Source organism: Scyliorhinus torazame, chromosome 2 (genome assembly GCF_047496885.1).
Source record: "Scyliorhinus torazame isolate Kashiwa2021f chromosome 2, sScyTor2.1, whole genome shotgun sequence".
NCBI lineage: Eukaryota > Metazoa > Chordata > Chondrichthyes > Carcharhiniformes > Scyliorhinidae > Scyliorhinus > Scyliorhinus torazame.
In genome coordinates this window covers 216680702-216698989 of record NC_092708.1, presented here as the reverse complement: position 1 = coordinate 216698989, position 18288 = coordinate 216680702, and the positions used below count along the sequence as shown (strand labels likewise).

General features: G+C 52.5%; 1 protein-coding gene across 4 annotated transcripts in view; it reads left to right on the top strand.

The window, feature by feature from the left end:
* Positions 1-18288, top strand: part of ical1 (islet cell autoantigen 1-like) — a 324958-nt gene that overhangs the window by 194216 nt on the left and 112454 nt on the right. For all 4 annotated transcript variants that reach the window (XM_072483779.1, XM_072483797.1, XM_072483788.1 and 1 more), the window contains one exon: positions 1781-1824. In XM_072483779.1, the coding sequence (XP_072339880.1) occupies positions 1781-1824 (44 nt within the window). The remainder of the gene's footprint in view (positions 1-1780; positions 1825-18288) is intronic.

Below are 18288 nucleotides of genomic sequence, written 5' to 3'. Positions count from 1 at the left end.
GATGTTAAAACGTGGTCTCATCTGCTCTCTCAGGCGGGTCAGATGAATAGCAATGAGTTAACTGACCAGATAGTCTGCTTAAGACATAGTGGTTGTTGGATAAATATTGACCAGGAATGCCTTTTTCCTCCTGCACTCTCAGTTCTTAAAATTCTGGTCCAGACGGTACAGTGGTTAACACTGTTGCTTCACGCCGCTGAGGACCCGGGTTCAATCCCAGCCCCGGGTCACTGTCCATGTGGAGTTTGCACATTCTCCCTGTGTTTGCGTGGATGTCACCCCCACAACCCAAAGATGTGCAGGGTAGGTGGATTGGCCACGCTAAATTGCCCCTTAATTGGAAAAAAATTGGGTACACCAAATTTTTTTTTAAAAATTCTGATGCAGTTCCTTGTCCTCTTTGTAAATTTGAGGCCCCAATCAGATCCCTCCCTCCCTCTTTCCTTCCTGCTTCCATCCTGCTGAATGTTGGAAGAAATAGAGCATAACGTGTTGCAGGACAAGAAACGAAAGAGAGGCAACAAGAGGAGTGAGGATAAAAGAACGTTTAGAAGTAGACAAGAGAAACATGTGAAGGTGAGGGAGAGAGAGAAACTGAAAAAAAGGAGAACAAAATAAATGAAGACCAGGGGAGAGAGAAAAACGGGGAGAGGGACAAGTGAAAGACGAGATAGAGTGTTGCAGAATTGAAATAGTGTGCAATATAAAGATGAAGGACAGGAAACAAGGACACATATAGCAGTGAATGGGAGAGAACTAAAGTCAAACTGAAAGCAAAGAATGATAAAAACAAGTGAAGGAAGAATGGGAGGAAACGTTATTAACCTGGCTTTCAAGTAAGAAGGACAAAGGAAATCGATGCAGGACACAGACATGAAGTTGGAACCATAGAAATTCTAATGGAGGGGTGTTTTGGCTAATTTCCATGCCATCCTCAAAGAGGGACTTTCTGGGACTTTCAGAACAATCAAGACGTGAATAAAGCAGACAGAAAGCACAAGAGGCACATAGAGTGCTAAGGACAAACATAAAATGAGAACGAGCTACAAAGTGAAAGATATGCACAGAAATGAATACAAAAGCATGCAGGAGGCATACAAACACAGGAGACTAATGAGGAAACACTTAATACCAAAAAGGGGGACTAAAAGTAACTCCTAGATAAACCGGGGCGGCACGGTGGCGCAGTGGTTAGCACTGCTGCCTCACGGCGCTGAGGACCCGGGTTTGATCCCGGCCCCGGGTCACTGTCCATGTAGAGTTTGCACATTCTCCCCGTGTTTGCGTGGGTCTCGCCCCCACAACCCAAAAGATGTGCAGGCTAGGTGGATTGGCCACGCTAAATTGGCCCATAATTGAAAAAAAAAATAATTGGGTACTCTAATTTAAAAAAAATAAAATAAAGCTAATAATTACTGTTGCTGATTAGAGGGCACAATGGAATACTTTTGCCCACTGTTATTGCAGGCTTTAGCCTGTTTAGTATGATCTGCTGATATTACGAACAATGATTTCCAGGATGTAGAGCGAGATGGTGTTTGAAAGATGCACAAGAAGGATGAAGAGGTCGAGTTTGAGTTCTGACAAGGATGCTTTGTTTGATTGATGTCTGTTATTCCGGACATTTCTTTGATCCTCCGGGACATTTTTGCACATTAAGTCAGCCTTCTGAACTCCGAATGTTTATTGGTACAGGTGTTGGAGGATTCGTGAACTATGATATAAACTGGTAGGATGATCCAAAGGTTTCTCTATCTGATGTGGTTCCATTTGTTTTCAGATTGGTACTTCTGGATGAAGATGAAGAGCCTGGACCTGGTGCAGGTAAATGCTTGGGAGGGAGTTGCATCCACAATGTGTTGCCAGCAGTACCAGAGGGGTGCGTCAATTCCAATTCAAACAAGATTCATTGAAACTTTGGTCAAAAGTATTCCCTCACCACCGACCCACTTCCACAAAAAATGTTTAAATTCTATCCTGTCCGGAAGCAGTGATTACAAACTCTGCTTTCTTCGCATCTTCCGAATGCTAAGCAATGCCATATTCAGGAGGCTAATGTATCCTATTTCTTTCTGTTGGGAAAAGCAGCAGCACCTCTGCCAGCTATTGCCTGTCACTCGAAATAGGATTACATAGTATTTAAGGCCCAATAGGCTCAAACACCGCACAAGACACCTGCCACCTGCCTTCATCTCACCCTATAACCATATCCTTCTATTCCTTTCCCCTTAAACATCAATACTACTCAGCTCAACTACTTATGGTAGTGAGTTCCACCGTCTCAGCACTCTGCTGAGCAAAGAAGTTTGTTCAGTGGGAATGCAGGCTGGTGACTAATCTTATTGAAGGGGCGGTATGCTGGTGCAGTGGTTAGCACTGCTGCCTGACGAGAACCCGGTTCCAGGTCACTGTCTGTGTGGAGTTTGCACATGCTCCTTGTGTCTGCGTGGGTCTCACCCCCACAAACCAAAGATGTGCCGGGTAGGTGGATTTGCTATGTTAAATTGCCCCTTAATTGGAAAAAAATGAATTGGGTACTCTAAATTAAAAAAAAAAGACTAATCTCATTGAAGAGACTGTTTGATTCACCAGTTATTCTCTTAAGGCATGATCATTCTCATTGCCTCTGGCTCTTGCTGAGATTTCAGAAAGGGAGACTGAGGAATCAGAAGAAGTCAGTGGTCCTGATCCTTCCAGGGACTATCAGGTGATGCCAGAAATGTGGACATCCTACCAATTTGAAGACCCCTTTAGAACTTCTGTTTCACACCCAGCAACTGACCACATTGGATGGCTGGCTGCCGAGCAGGAAAACCAGTGGCAGGAAGCTGCAGCCAGGATGCCGCCAATCACAGGCCAGGGGTTGTGGGTTGGGGATGGTCATTTTGTTGGGTGGGGGTGTTACTGGGGAGAGAGAATGATGCCATGGGGGATTGTGGAGGGAAGTTGCATATCACGACAGCAGTTAGAGGCTGCAATTTGTAGAAGGGAGCCCAAAGGTTTGCTTCAGGAACTGGGGAAATATTCCAGCTCCTCCTGGCCATCAAGGAAGTTTCCTGAGCCCAGGAAAATCTGGCAATTGTTACATTTAAATCAAACTTCAACTACTTGATTGATTTAAATATGATTAAATGTTTGAATCTCCAAGATGGGACACTTATTCAGTGTGAAAATCGGTTGGTTTGTGAACACATTCCTCAGTTTTTGGTGTATAAACCTCCCTCCTGCCTGCCATGGATTGGTTAACATGTGTCCTTGGTACTACTTCATAGGAAAGTCACAAAAATACCAGACTGTTTTTGAGCAGGTGCTTCAATCACTAGTCTACAAGGCCTATTGTCTTTGAGCAGTAATGTTATTTGGGGACAGTGCACAGGACTCGTTGTATAAAGTTTTGTAATAGATTCCTCATGGTTCCAGTTGATCTAAGCTGTCAATGATTTCATCATCATCATCATCTTCAGTTGGGCCTCTCATGACTGAAGAGTTCAATGCAGGATGTGGATGTTCACAGAAATGGCAGTTCATATTTTTGTTGTTGGTGTTCAGGGGAACTTCTGATTAAGTACTCCCAAGTCTTTGGTCAATTTACCTGTGTCTTTCATTGCTTTTGAGCAATGTTCCAAACCCAGATACCAAAGTAACTCCAGGAATCTCTCCAGTTAATTGCTTTCCCTGGTCGATAGTCATTGTTGACCTGAAGCAGATGAAACACATACAGAGAGGACTTGCTGCTTGAAGGAAGGTCAGATTTTCCTGGAGAGCCTAAAATAAAAGCTTTGGGCTTAAAAACTGGCCATTGTGCATACTCAGAACCTGAGCTGGTCAGCACCTTTGAGTCATCCGACTCTAACTGCAAGTAGAGTATCAAAATGCTCTGTAGTTGGCAAATCTTATTCTGTTGTTTTATTTGTCCCGCTTGCATTGATGCCAGCAACTATGAGTATACCCCCGAATTGAGCTTAGACATTGCATATCAGTAGGTTATTCAGTTGTAGAGGGCATTCCTGGTGAGGCTGATCCCCCGTTACTTTCTAAGGATTGTTGGATAATAATTGAGGGTGGAAATTCTGGCTGATTTTCCGCTCTTTAGACTAAAAGTCCTGAGACTATTTGTAAAATTGTACCTGTTGCTGGTATAATCAAGGTCAGTTATCTCTCTATAGACTAGGAATCAAACCTGGTCTCAGTATTACATTGGGTACCCACTGAGTCATGAGGGCAGAGTTTGGCAAATTCTAGAAGTAGTCCCCTCATTTAAAAAATAAACACATTTAGAGTACCTAATTCTTTTTTTCCAATAAAAGGGGCAATTTAGCGTGGCCAATTCACTTACCGTACACATCTTTTTGGGTTTTGGGGCTGAGACCCACGCAGACATGGAGAGAATGTGCAAACTCCACACAGACAGTGACCCAGGGTTGGGATCGAACCCAGGTCCTCGGCGCCATAAGGAAGCAGTGCTAACCACTGCATCACCATGCTGCCCTAAATTACTGTTGGTATATCTTTTTTTTTCCTCAGGTAGAACTAAAGTTGCCATAGTCCCAGATGTCCATCGGCTGCTTTCCCATTTGAGGGGGAGAGCTGACTAGTGATGATTTAACATGAGGATCACCACACCTCAGGCAAGGTTGAGAACAATTCATGAATAGCCTCGGCCAGTACAGGTCCTCATTTTAAAAGTTCATAGAATCATGGAATCCTTCCAGTGCAGAAGGAGGCCATTTGGCCCATTGAGTCTGTACCGACATTCCGAAATAGACCCTGCCTAGGCCCACTTCCCCACCCCATCCCCATATCCCCTGTGTATTATTCACAAATATGAGAAGTGATTACAATTAATTATCTTTATTGCTGAAAAAAGAGACATGCTGACAAAGTTTTTCATCTTTCACTCATCAGGACAGATGCAAGAATACCAATTTTAAAGGGAGCAAGAGATCAAAATGCAGGAAAAAGGGTGCTGATTGGTTGGCAAGTGGGCTCTGATTGGTTGAAGCATTGCTTTGGAAAATGCAGGAAATAATTGTCCCGCACTTTGTATAATTCAAAAATGGTACAATGCCTGGACATCTTCCTTTTGCCGATAGAGGATAGGTCTTTGTGAATGAATATATGTACCATGGGCTCTTTGCAAAGTCAAATTGTGAAGTGATTTTCCTTAGAGATATGGTTTTTTAGGAACAGTATCCTAACTTCTGATTAGACACTTTACAGCCATCTGGAGTCTACATTGAGTTCAGCAATTTCAAAGCATGAACTCTGCCCTCTTTTTTGAATTTTCTTCTCCAACTGCCAATCTGTATATTTTCTCTTGTTTTTGCTTTCAGACAGTGCTGACCTCTTTTTCTGCTATTAACATATTCAACTATTTTGCTTTCAGACAGTGTTGATCTTTATTCTGCTACGATAACACCTACTCTGAGCAAAAGCTTTCATCTTTATACAATCATCATCATTATCACTCCCTTTGTGTTGTGTTCCGTGTTTCCTTTCTCATTTAATCTCTGCTGCCCATCAACCTATCTTGACCTTCTGTTTTGTACCAGCTGCCCCTTCCCCATTTTCTCACCAGCACAAGACCCATCACATTTCTACCTCTCTCCAGTTCAGAACAGGAGTCCCATTGGACTCTAAGCATTAACTCTGTTTCTATTTCCATAGATGATGCCACACCTGCTGCGTTTTTCAGCATTTTCTGTTTTTATTATGTGGCTTCTTAGATTCAGAACCTGATGCATGTGGAGCAGCAGATTCTGTTCTCTCTGCCGGAGGGTTTTTATTTGTCCAGATGTGTTAAGTAGTAATGCAAGTACTTGGTAATATTATGGAGACAGGTAATGAGTGATCTATATTAGATTGGTACTCTTTTGAGGCCATCAGTTACACACCAGGTGTAGTCATCAGGACAAGGAACCAGCAGGTCACAAACTTACTGCATTAAGTTGACATTGTAATTTTAACAGTTAATCACCTGCCAGTCAGGCAGCCATTCAGTAATAGGCCAGCTTTGCCAAATGGGCATTCTTTCATACAGCATTAGAGCTCAGATGTTGCAGAGGAGCAGTAATTCTGTCATAGCAGTAAGATTGTGTTGTCTTGGAGATAATCATTCAGTATTTTGGAAGAATTAGCAATGTTGATGCATCAAGAAGTATTTTAAGAGATTACATAGTAATTACAGCACAGGAACAGGACATTTAGCCCAAGACATGATTCAAGATCTCACAAATCTCATTGTACTGAATTGCACTTTGGCATAGCATATTAGTGTATCAATGTTCTTTGCTTATCCATAACACCATTGATTAATTTCCCAATTTAATCTAGTTTACTTGGGAGCGATGCTGAGCAATTCTGCATCATTTCTATGCAAAGAAGTTCCAGAATGGAGAGACAGTCCCAATTATCTTACTGATTGTGGAATGAAATAGGTGTAAACACGACTGTGGAATTCTTTCCCAGCCTTGCATTGTGGTGTGGAGGGGAGACTATACATTGTTTTTCCTGTACATTAGTTTTTTAGTCTTTACTACTTTAAACAGCATGAGGCCTTGCTCAGGAGGAGGTGGAGTTGGCCCTACTTAGTGCTACACTCCAGAGTCCCCACCCTACTTACTCATCATGGGATGAGTTTGTCTTCCCATTTCTGTCTAGCCCCGTCTAATGGTGTTCTTGCCCTTTCCAGAAGTTATCCGTAAACGTCCCACAGTTCCCCTTCCTATAGTCCGTGTCCAGTAGTTCCTCTGTGTCCAGTAGTTCCTCCAGTAAATTATCTCTTGGGACCCTGGGGTTCCTCATTGTCTCCTTGTGGAGAAAGTTTTTGATTTGTAGGTGCCGGAGCTCCTGTCTTTTTGGTAGTTGCAGTTCTTCCATTAGTTTGTCTAGGGTCGTGAGTCTGTCCCCCATGTAAAAGTTCCTCACCCCCATCCTGTCTCCACTTCTTAAAGGTGACGTCTAGCATGGCTGGCGGTAATTTGTGGTTACCATAGATGGGGGCAATGGAGGACATCTCGGTTATGAGGACAGATCGGTATGGATCTGAACAGGAAGAGGAACCTTGGCAGTGTTCATCTTGATCGTCTGCACTCAACTTGCCAGAGAAAGCGGGAGTGCATCCCATCTCTGTAGGTCCTTCCTCCGCCAGACTGGTCAGATTCCATTTGTGGATCCGTGCCAAGTCATGGGCTATCTGGATCCTCAGTGGTAGACCCCTCCCAGCTCTGCCCCTCCCTGTTCGGGTTCACCGGGAAAACCTCACTTTTGCCCAGGTTGAGTTTGCAGCCCGAGAAGGCCCCAAACTCTTCCAGGAGCTTCATGATTAATTTCAGGCCGTTTTGTGGGTCCGAGATGTAGAGGAGCAGGTCATCCGCATAGAGTGAGACTCTGTGCTCTCTGCCTCCTCTTCGGATGCCCTTCCAGCCTTTTGCGTCCCGCAGAGCGATCGCTAGGGGTTCAATTGCCAGGGCGAACAAGAGCGGGGACAGTAGGCATCTCTGCCTTGTGCCCCTATGCTGGACGTATTCAGAGCTGGTGGTGTTGGTCCGAACGCTCGCCTTGGGGACGTTGTACAGGAGCTTCACCCACGAGGTGAATCCCGTCCCTAGCCCAAACCGCTCCAGTACCTCAATGCGGTATTTCCATTCGACTGTCGAAGGCCTTTTCTGTGTCTAGGAAGATGATCACCTCTGGTGTTCTCTCGCCGGATGGAGTCATTATTACATTCAGATGTTCGCAGTTAGCTGTTTACCCTTGCCAAAGCCTGCCTGGTCCTCTGCGATCAGCTCTGGTATGCAGTTCTCCAGTCTCTTATCCAGGACTTTAGGAAGTATCTTCGTGTCTACGTTAAGCAGCAAAATTGGTCTGTATGATCTGCATTCCATCGGGTCTTTGTCTTTCTTGGGTATCAGCGATATCGTGGCCCGTGTTAGCGCTGGTGGCAGGGTGCCCCTTGCTGGTGAATCTGCGAATATTTCCCATAGATGTCAGGCCAGGGGTGGTGCAAATTGTTTGCAGAAGTCTGCCGGGAAGCCTTTAGGTACTGCCGCCTTCCCCGCCTGCATGGAATTGATGCTCTCGATGATCTCTCCCAGTCCTATTGGTGCTTTCAGCTCCCCTCATGACTGGCATGCCCAGTCCATCGAGGAACTGTTTCATCCCTGCGTCCCCGTTGGGCGGCTTGGAGGTGTACAGTCCCCGGTAGAAGGGCTCAGATGCTTTGTTGACCTTTTTTAGTTTGGCTACCAGTCCGCGCCTCATATCTTTCACCTGTGCTATCTCCCTTGTGGCTGCCTGCCTTCTCAGCTGGTGAGCCAACAGGCGGCTAGCCTTTTCTCAGTGTTCGTAGAAGATCCCCCCCCCCCGTGTCTGGTGGAGTTGGTACACTGCTTTCCTTGTGGAAGACAGGTTAAAGTCCATTTGTAGCTTTTTCCTCTCCACCAGAAGCTCTACGGTCGGTGCCTCGGAGTATTTTCTGTCAACCTTCAGGATGGAGTCAATTAGTTGCTGCTGGACTGCCATCCTTCCCTGTCTCTACATGCCTTGTAGGCTAAAATCTCTCTCCTAATCACCACCTTCAGTGCAATGCCTCCCAGAGCGTGGAAGGTGACTTCCCCGTTCTGGTTGTTAGTGATGTACTCACCTATGGCCTGTGATATTTTATAGCAGAAGACCTTGTCGGTCAAGAGATCCGAGTCCAACCTCCATGCGGGGCGTGGGGCACAGCCTGTCTCCAACCTCACATCCATGTGATGTGGAGCGTGCTTGGAGATAACTATTGCGGAGTATTCCACTCTGACAATTTCTGGAAGCACTGGTTTCCCCACTGCAAAGAAATCAACAGGAACTGCTATGGGTCCATTGCCCCCATCTGCTCCATGAAATTTGCCATTTCCCTAGCCATGCCTGTCTCCCCGTTTTGGGGCTTGATCGGTCCATCAATGGGTCCTGTACGCAGTTGAAGTTGCCCCCCCCCGAACAGTATGTGCGTGTTAATGGAAGGGGGGGGGGGACGGACCAGTCACTCCGCACTGTGGCACTGAAAGACCAGTCACTATGCACTGAGACGCTGACAGACCAGTCACTATGCACTGAGGCACTGACAGACCAGTCACTCCGCACTGTGGCACTGTGGCACTGAAAGACCAGTCACTCCGCACTGTGGCACTGAAAGACCAGTCACTCCGTACTGAGGCGCTGACAGACCAGTCACTCTGCACTGAGACGCTGACAGACCAGTCACTCAGCACTGTGGCGCTGACAGACCAGTCACTCTGCACTGAGACGCTGACAGACCAGTCACTCAGCACTGAGGCGCTGACAGACCAGTCACTATACACTGTGGCGCTGACAGACCAGTCACTCCGCACTGAGACGCTGACAGACCAGTCACTATGCACTGAGACGCTGACAGACCAGTCACTATGCACTGAGACGCTGACAGACCAGTCACTATGCACTGAGACGCTGACAGACCAGTCACTATGCACTGTGGCGCTGACAGACCAGTCACTCTGCACTGAGACGCTGACAGACCAGTCACTATGCACTGAGACGCTGACAGACCAGTCACTATGCACTGAGACGCTGACAGACCAGTCACTCCGCACTGAGACGCTGACAGACCAGTCACTCCGCACTGTGGCACTGAAAGACCAGTCACTCCGCGCTGTGGCGCTGACAGACCAGTCACTCTGCACTGAGACGCTGACAGACCAGTCACTCTGCACTGAGACGCTGACAGACCAGTCATTCCGCACTAAGACGCTGACAGACCAGTCACTCCGCACTGTGGCACTGAAAGACCAGTCACTCCGCGCTGTGGCGCTGACAGACCAGTCACTCTGCACTGAGACGCTGACAGACCAGTCACTCCGCACTGAGACGCTGACAGACCAGTCACTCCGCACTGTGGCGCTGACAGACCAGTCACTCCGCACTGTGGCGCTGACAGATCAGTCACTCTGCACTGAGACGCTGACAGACCAGTCACTCTGCACTGAGACGCTGACAGACCAGTCACTCCGCACTGAGACGCTGACAGACCAGTCACTCCGCACTGTGGCGCTGACAGACCAGTCACTCCGCACTGAGACGCTGACAGACCAGTCACTCCGCACTGTGGCGCTGACAGACCAGTCACTATGCACTGAGACGCTGACAGACCAGTCACTATGCACTGTGGCACTGACAGACCAGTCACTCTGCACTGAGACGCTGACAGACCAGTCACTATGCACTAAGACGCTGACAGACCAGTCACTATGCACTGTGGCACTGACAGACCAGTCACTATGCACTGAGACGCTGACAGACCAGTCACTCCGCACTGTGGCGCTGACAGACCAGTCACTCCGCACTGAGACGCTGACAGACCAGTCACTCCGCACTGTGGCACTGACAGACCAGTCACTCCGCACTGTGGCACTGACAGACCAGTCACTCCGCACTGTGGCACTGACAGACCAGTCACTCCCCACTGAGACGCTGACAGACCAGTCACTCTGCACTGTGGCACTGAAAGACCAGTCACTCCGCACTGAGACGCTGACAGACCAGTCACTCCCCACTGAGACGCTGACAGACCAGTCACTCCGCACTGTGGCACTGAAAGACCAGTCACTCCGCACTGAGACGCTGACAGACCAGTCACTCCCCACTGAGACGCTGACAGACCAGTCACTATGCACTGAGACGCTGACAGACCAGTCACTCCGCACTGTGGCGCTGACAGACCAGTCACTCCGCACTGTGGCACTGACAGACCAGTCACTCCCCACTGAGACGCTGACAGACCAGTCACTCCGCACTGAGACGCTGACAGACCAGTCACTCCGCACTGTGGCGCTGACAGACCAGTCACTCCCCACTGAGACGCTGACAGACCAGTCACTCCGCACTGTGGCACTGACAGACCAGTCACTCCGCACTGTGGCACTGACAGACCAGTCACTCCCCACTGAGACGCTGACAGACCAGTCACTCCGCACTGAGACGCTGACAGACCAGTCACTCCGCACTGTGGCGCTGACAGACCAGTCACTCCCCACTGAGACGCTGACAGACCAGTCACTCCGCACTGTGGCACTGACAGACCAGTCACTCCGCACTGTGGCACTGACAGACCAGTCACTCCCCACTGAGACGCTGACAGACCAGTCACTCCGCACTGAGACGCTGACAGATCAGTCACTCCGCACTGTGGCACTGACAGACCAGTCACTCCCCACTGAGACGCTGACAGACCAGTCACTCCCCACTGAGACGCTGACAGACCAGTCACTCCGCACTGAGACGCTGACAGACCAGTCACTCCGCACTGTGGCGCTGACAGACCAGTCACTCCCCACTGAGACGCTGACAGACCAGTCACTCCGCACTGTGGCGCTGACAGACCAGTCACTCCCCACTGAGACGCTGACAGACCAGTCACTCCGCACTGTGGCACTGAAAGACCAGTCACTCCGCACTGAGACGCTGACAGACCAGTCACTCCCCACTGAGACGCTGACAGACCAGTCACTATGCACTGTGGCGCTGACAGACCAGTCACTATGCACTGAGACGCTGACAGACCAGTCACTATGCACTGTGGCGCTGACAGACCAGTCACTATGCACTGAGACGCTGACAGACCAGTCACTCCCCACTGAGACGCTGACAGACCAGTCACTCCGCACTGTGGCGCTGACAGACCATGTCACTATGCACTGTGGCGCTGACAGACCAGTCATTATGCACTGAGACGCTGACAGACCAGTCACTCCCCACTGAGACGCTGACAGACCAGTCACTCCCCACTGAGACGCTGACAGACCAGTCACTCCCCACTGAGACGCTGACAGATCAGTCACTCCGCACTGTGGCGCTGACAGATCAGTCACTCCGCACTGTGGCACTGACAGACCAGTCACTCCCCACTGAGACGCTGACAGACCAGTCACTCCCCACTGAGACGCTGACAGACCAGTCACTCCGCACTGAGACGCTGACAGACCAGTCACTCCGCACTGTGGCGCTGACAGACCAGTCACTCCCCACTGAGACGCTGACAGACCAGTCACTCCGCACTGTGGCGCTGACAGACCAGTCACTCCCCACTGAGACGCTGACAGACCAGTCACTCCGCACTGTGGCACTGAAAGACCAGTCACTCCGCACTGAGACGCTGACAGACCAGTCACTCCCCACTGAGACGCTGACAGACCAGTCACTATGCACTGTGGCGCTGACAGACCAGTCACTATGCACTGAGACGCTGACAGACCAGTCACTATGCACTGTGGCGCTGACAGACCAGTCACTATGCACTGAGACGCTGACAGACCAGTCACTCCCCACTGAGACGCTGACAGACCAGTCACTCCGCACTGTGGCGCTGACAGACCATGTCACTATGCACTGTGGCGCTGACAGACCAGTCACAATGCACTGAGACGCTGACAGACCAGTCACTCCCCACTGTGGCGCTGACAGACCAGTCACTATGCACTGAGACGCTGACAGACCAGTCACTCCCCACTGAGACGCTGACAGACCAGTCACTCCCCACTGAGACGCTGACAGACCAGTCACTCCGCACTGTGGCGCTGACAGACCAGTCACTATGCACTGTGGCGCTGACAGACCAGTCACTATGCACTGAGACGCTGACAGACCAGTCACTATGCACTGTGGCGCTGACAGACCAGTCACTATGCACTGTGACGCTGACAGACCAGTCACTCCCCACTGAGACGCTGACAGACCAGTCACTCCGCACTGAGACGCTGACAGACCTGTCACTCCCCACTGAGACGCTGACAGACCAGTCACTCTGCACTGTGACGCTGACAGACCAGTCACTATGCACTGAGACGCTGACAGACCAGTCACTATGCACTGAGACGCTGACAGACCAGTCACTCCCCACTGAGACGCTGACAGACCAGTCACGACGCACTGAGACGCTGACAGACCAGTCACTATGCACTGAGACGCTGACAGATCAGTCACTCCCCACTGAGACGCTGACAGACCAGTCACTCCCCACTGAGACGCTGACAGACCAGTCACTCTGCACTGAGACGCTGACAGACCAGTCACTATGCACTGAGACGCTGACAGACCAGTCACTCCCCACTGAGACGCTGACAGACCAGTCACTATGCACTGAGACGCTGACAGACCAGTCACTCCCCACTGAGACGCTGACAGACCAGTCACTATGCACTGTGGCGCTGACAGACCAGTCACTATGCACTGAGACGCTGACAGACCAGTCACTCCCCACTGAGACGCTGACAGACCAGTCACTCCGCACTGAGACGCTGACAGACCAGTCACTCCGCACTCAGACGCTGGCAGACCAGTCACTCCCCACTGAGACGCTGACAGACCAGTCACTCCGCACTGTGGCACTGACAGACCAGTCACTCCGCACTGAGACGCTGACAGATCAGTCACTCCGCACTGTGGCACTGACAGATCAGTCACTCCGCACTGTGGCACTGACAGATCAGTCACTCCGCACTGTGGCACTGACAGACCAGTCACTCCGCACTGTGGCGCTGACAGACCAGTCACTCCGCACTGTGGCGCTGACAGACCAGTCACTCTGCACTGTGGCGCTGACAGACCAGTCACTATGCACTGAGACGCTGACAGACCAGTCACTCCGCACTGTGGCGCTGACAGATCAGTCACTCCGCACTGTGGCGCTGACAGATCAGTCACTCCGCACTGAGACGCTGACAGACCAGTCACTCCGCACTGTGGCGCTGACAGATCAGTCACTCCGCACTGTGGCACTGACAGATCAGTCACTCCGCACTGTGGCGCTGACAGACCAGTCACTCCGCACTGTGGCGCTGACAGACCAGTCACTCCGCACTGTGGCGCTGACAGACCAGTCACTATGCACTGTGGCGCTGACAGACCAGTCACTCCGCACTGTGGCGCTGACAGATCAGTCACTCCGCACTGTGGCACTGACAGATCAGTCACTCCGCACTGTGGCGCTGACAGATCAGTCACTCCGCACTGTGGCGCTGACAGACCAGTCACTCCGCACTGTGGCGCTGACAGACCAGTCACTCCGCACTGTGGCGCTGACAGACCAGTCACTCCGCACTGTGGCGCTGACAGACCAGTCACTCCGCACTGTGGCACTGACAGACCAGTCACTCCGCACTGTCGCGCTGACAGACCAGTCACTCCGCACTGTGGCGCTGACAGACCAGTCACTATGCACTGTGGCGCTGATAGACCAGTCACTCCGCACTGTCGCGCTGACAGACCAGTCACTCCGCACTGTGGCGCTGGCAGATCAGTCACTATGCACTGAGACGCTGACAGACCAGTCACTCCGCACTGTGGCACTGACAGACCAGTCACTCTGCACTGTGGCGCTGACAGACCAGTCACTCCGCACTGTCGCGCTGACAGACCAGTCACTCCGCACTGTGGCGCTGACAGACCAGTCACTATGCACTGTGGCGCTGATAGACCAGTCACTATGCACTGAGACGCTGACAGACCAGTCACTATGCACTGTGGCGCTGACAGACCAGTCACTCCGCACTGTGGCGCTGACAGACCAGTCACTCCGCACTGTGACGCTGACAGACCAGTCAATATGCACTGTGGCGCTGACAGACCAGTCACTCCGCACTGTGGCGCTGACAGACCAGTCACTCCGCACTGTGGCGCTGACAGACCAGTCACTCCGCACTGTGGCGCTGACAGACCAGTCACTATGCACTGTGGCGCTGACAGATCAGTCACTCCGCACTGAGACGCTGACAGACCAGTCACTCCGCACTGTGGCGCTGACAGATCAGTCACTCCGCACTGAGACGCTGACAGACCAGTCACTCCGCACTGTGGCGCTGACAGACCAGTCACTCCGCACTGTGGCACTGACAGACCAGTCACTCTGCACTGTGGCGCTGACAGACCAGTCACTCCGCACTGTGGCGCTGACAGACCAGTCACTATGCACTGTGGCGCTGACAGACCAGTCACTCCGCACTGTGGCGCTGACAGACCAGTCACTATGCACTGTGGCGCTGACAGACCAGTCACTCCGCACTGTGGCGCTGACAGACCAGTCACTATGCACTGAGACGCTGACAGACCAGTCACTCCGCACTGTGGCGCTGACAGACCAGTCACTCCGCACTGTGGCGCTGACAGACCAGTCACTATGCACTGTGGCGCTGACAGACCAGTCACTCCGCACTGTGGCGCTGACAGACCAGTCACTCCGCACTGTGGCGCTGACAGACCAGTCACTCCGCACTGTGGCGCTGACAGACCAGTCACTCCGCACTGTGGCGCTGACAGACCAGTCACTCCGCACTGAGACGCTGACAGACCAGTCACTCCGCACTGAGACGCTGACAGACCAGTCACTCCGCACTGTGGCGCTGACAGACCAGTCACTCCGCACTGTGGCGCTGACAGACCAGTCACTCCGCACTGTGGCGCTGACAGACCAGTCACTCCGCACTGTGGCGCTGACAGACCAGTCACTCCGCACTGTGGCGCTGACAGACCAGTCACTCCGCACTGTGGCGCTGACAGACCAGTCACTCCGCACTGTGGCGCTGACAGACCAGTCACTCCGCACTGTGGCGCTGACAGACCAGTCACTCCGCACTGAGACGCTGACAGACCAGTCACTCTGCACTGAGACGCTGACAGACCAGTCACTCCGCACTGTGGCGCTGACAGACCAGTCACTCCGCACTGAGACGCTGACAGACCAGTCACTCCGCACTGTGGCGCTGACAGACCAGTCACTCCGCACTGTGGCGCTGACAGACCAGTCACTCCGCACTGTGGCGCTGACAGACCAGTCACTCCGCACTGAGACGCTGACAGACCAGTCACTCCGCACTGTGGCGCTGACAGACCAGTCACTCCGCACTGAGACGCTGACAGACCAGTCACTCCGCACTGTGGCGCTGACAGACCAGTCACTCCGCACTGTGGCGCTGACAGACCAGTCACTCCGCACTGTGGCGCTGACAGACCAGTCACTATGCACTGTGGCGCTGACAGACCAGTCACTCCGCACTGAGACGCTGACAGACCAGTCACTCCGCACTGAGACGCTGACAGACCAGTCACTCCGCACTGTGGCGCTGACAGACCAGTCACTCCGCACTGTGGCGCTGACAGACCAGTCACTCCGCACTGTGGCGCTGACAGACCAGTCACTCCGCACTGTGGCGCTGACAGACCAGTCACTCCGCACTGTGGCGCTGACAGATCAGTCACTCCGCACTGTGGCGCTGACAGATCAGTCACTCCGCACTGTGGCGCTGACAGACCAGTCACTCCGCACTGTGGCGCTGACAGACCATTCACTCCGCACTGAGACGCTGACAGACCAGTCACTCCGCACTGTGGCGCTGACAGACCAGTCACTCCGCACTGAGACGCTGACAGACCAGTCACTCCGCACTGTGGCGCTGACAGACCAGTCACTCCGCACTGTGGCGCTGACAGACCAGTCACTCCGCACTGTGGCGCTGACAGACCAGTCACTCTGCACTGTGGCGCTGACAGACCAGTCACTCCGCACTGTGGCGCTGACAGATCAGTCACTCCGCACTGTGGCGCTGACAGATCAGTCACTCTGCACTGTGGCGCTGACAGATCAGTCACTCCCCACTGTGGCGCTGACAGACCAGTCACTCCGCACTGTGGCGCTGACAGACCAGTCACTCTGCACTGTGGCGCTGACAGACCAGTCACTCCGCACTGTGGCGCTGACAGATCAGTCACTCCGCACTGTGGCGCTGACAGACCAGTCACTCCGCACTGTGGCGCTGACAGATCAGTCACTCCCCACTGTGGCGCTGACAGACCAGTCACTCCGCACTGTGGCGCTGACAGACCAGTCACTCCGCACTGTGGCGCTGACAGACCAGTCACTCCGCACTGTGGCGCTGACAGATCAGTCACTCCGCACTGTGGCGCTGACAGACCAGTCACTCCGCACTGTGGCGCTGACAGACCAGTCACTCCGCACTGTGGCGCTGACAGACCAGTCACTCCGCACTGTGGCGCTGACAGACCAGTCACTCCCCACTGTGGCGCTGACAGATCAGTCACTCCCCACTGTGGCGCTGACAGATCAGTCACTCCGCACTGTGGCGCTGACAGACCAGTCACTCCGCACTGAGACGCTGACAGACCAGTCACTCCGCACTGTGGCGCTGACAGATCAGTCACTCCGCACTGTGGCGCTGACAGACCAGTCACTCCGCACTGAGACGCTGACAGACCAGTCACTCCGCACTGTGGCACTGACAGACCAGTCACTCCGCACTGTGGCACTGACAGATCAGTCACTCCGCACTGTGGCACTGACAGATCAGTCACTCCGCACTGTGGCGCTGACAGACCAGTCACTCCGCACTGAGACGCTGACAGACCAGTCACTCCCCACTGTGACGCTGACAGATCAGTCACTCTGCACTGTGGCGCTGACAGACCAGTCACTATGCACTATGGCGCTGACAGATCAGTCACTCCCCACTGTGGCGCTGACAGATCAGTCACTCCCCACTGTGGCGCTGACAGATCAGTCACTCCGCACTGTGGCGCTGACAGACCAGTCACTCCGCACTGAGACGCTGACAGACCAGTCACTCCGCACTGTGGCGCTGACAGACCAGTCACTCCGCACTGTGGCACTGACAGACCAGTCACTCCGCACTGTGGCGCTGACAGACCAGTCACTCCGCACTGAGACGCTGACAGACCAGTCACTTCCCACTGTGACGCTGACAGATCAGTCACTCCGCACTGTGGCACTCACAGACCAGTCACTCCGCACTGAGACGCTGACAGACCAGTCACTCCGCACTGAGACGCTGACAGATCAGTCACTCCGCACTGTGGCGCTGACAGACCAGTCACTCTGCACTGTGGCGCTGACAGACCAGTCACTCTGCACTGAGACGCTGACAGACCAGTCACTCCCCACTGAGACGCTGACAGACCAGTCACTCCGCACTGTGGCGCTGACAGACCAGTCACTCTGCACTGTGGCGCTGACAGACCAGTCACTCTGCACTGAGACGCTGACAGACCAGTCACTCCCCACTGAGACGCTGACAGACCAGTCACTCCGCACTGTGGCGCTGACAGATCAGTCACTCCGCACTGTGGCGCTGACAGACCCGTCACTCCGCACTGTGGCGCTGACAGATCAGTCACTCCCCACTGTGGCGCTGACAGACCAGTCACTCTGCACTGTGGCGCTGACAGACCAGTCACTCCGCACTGTGG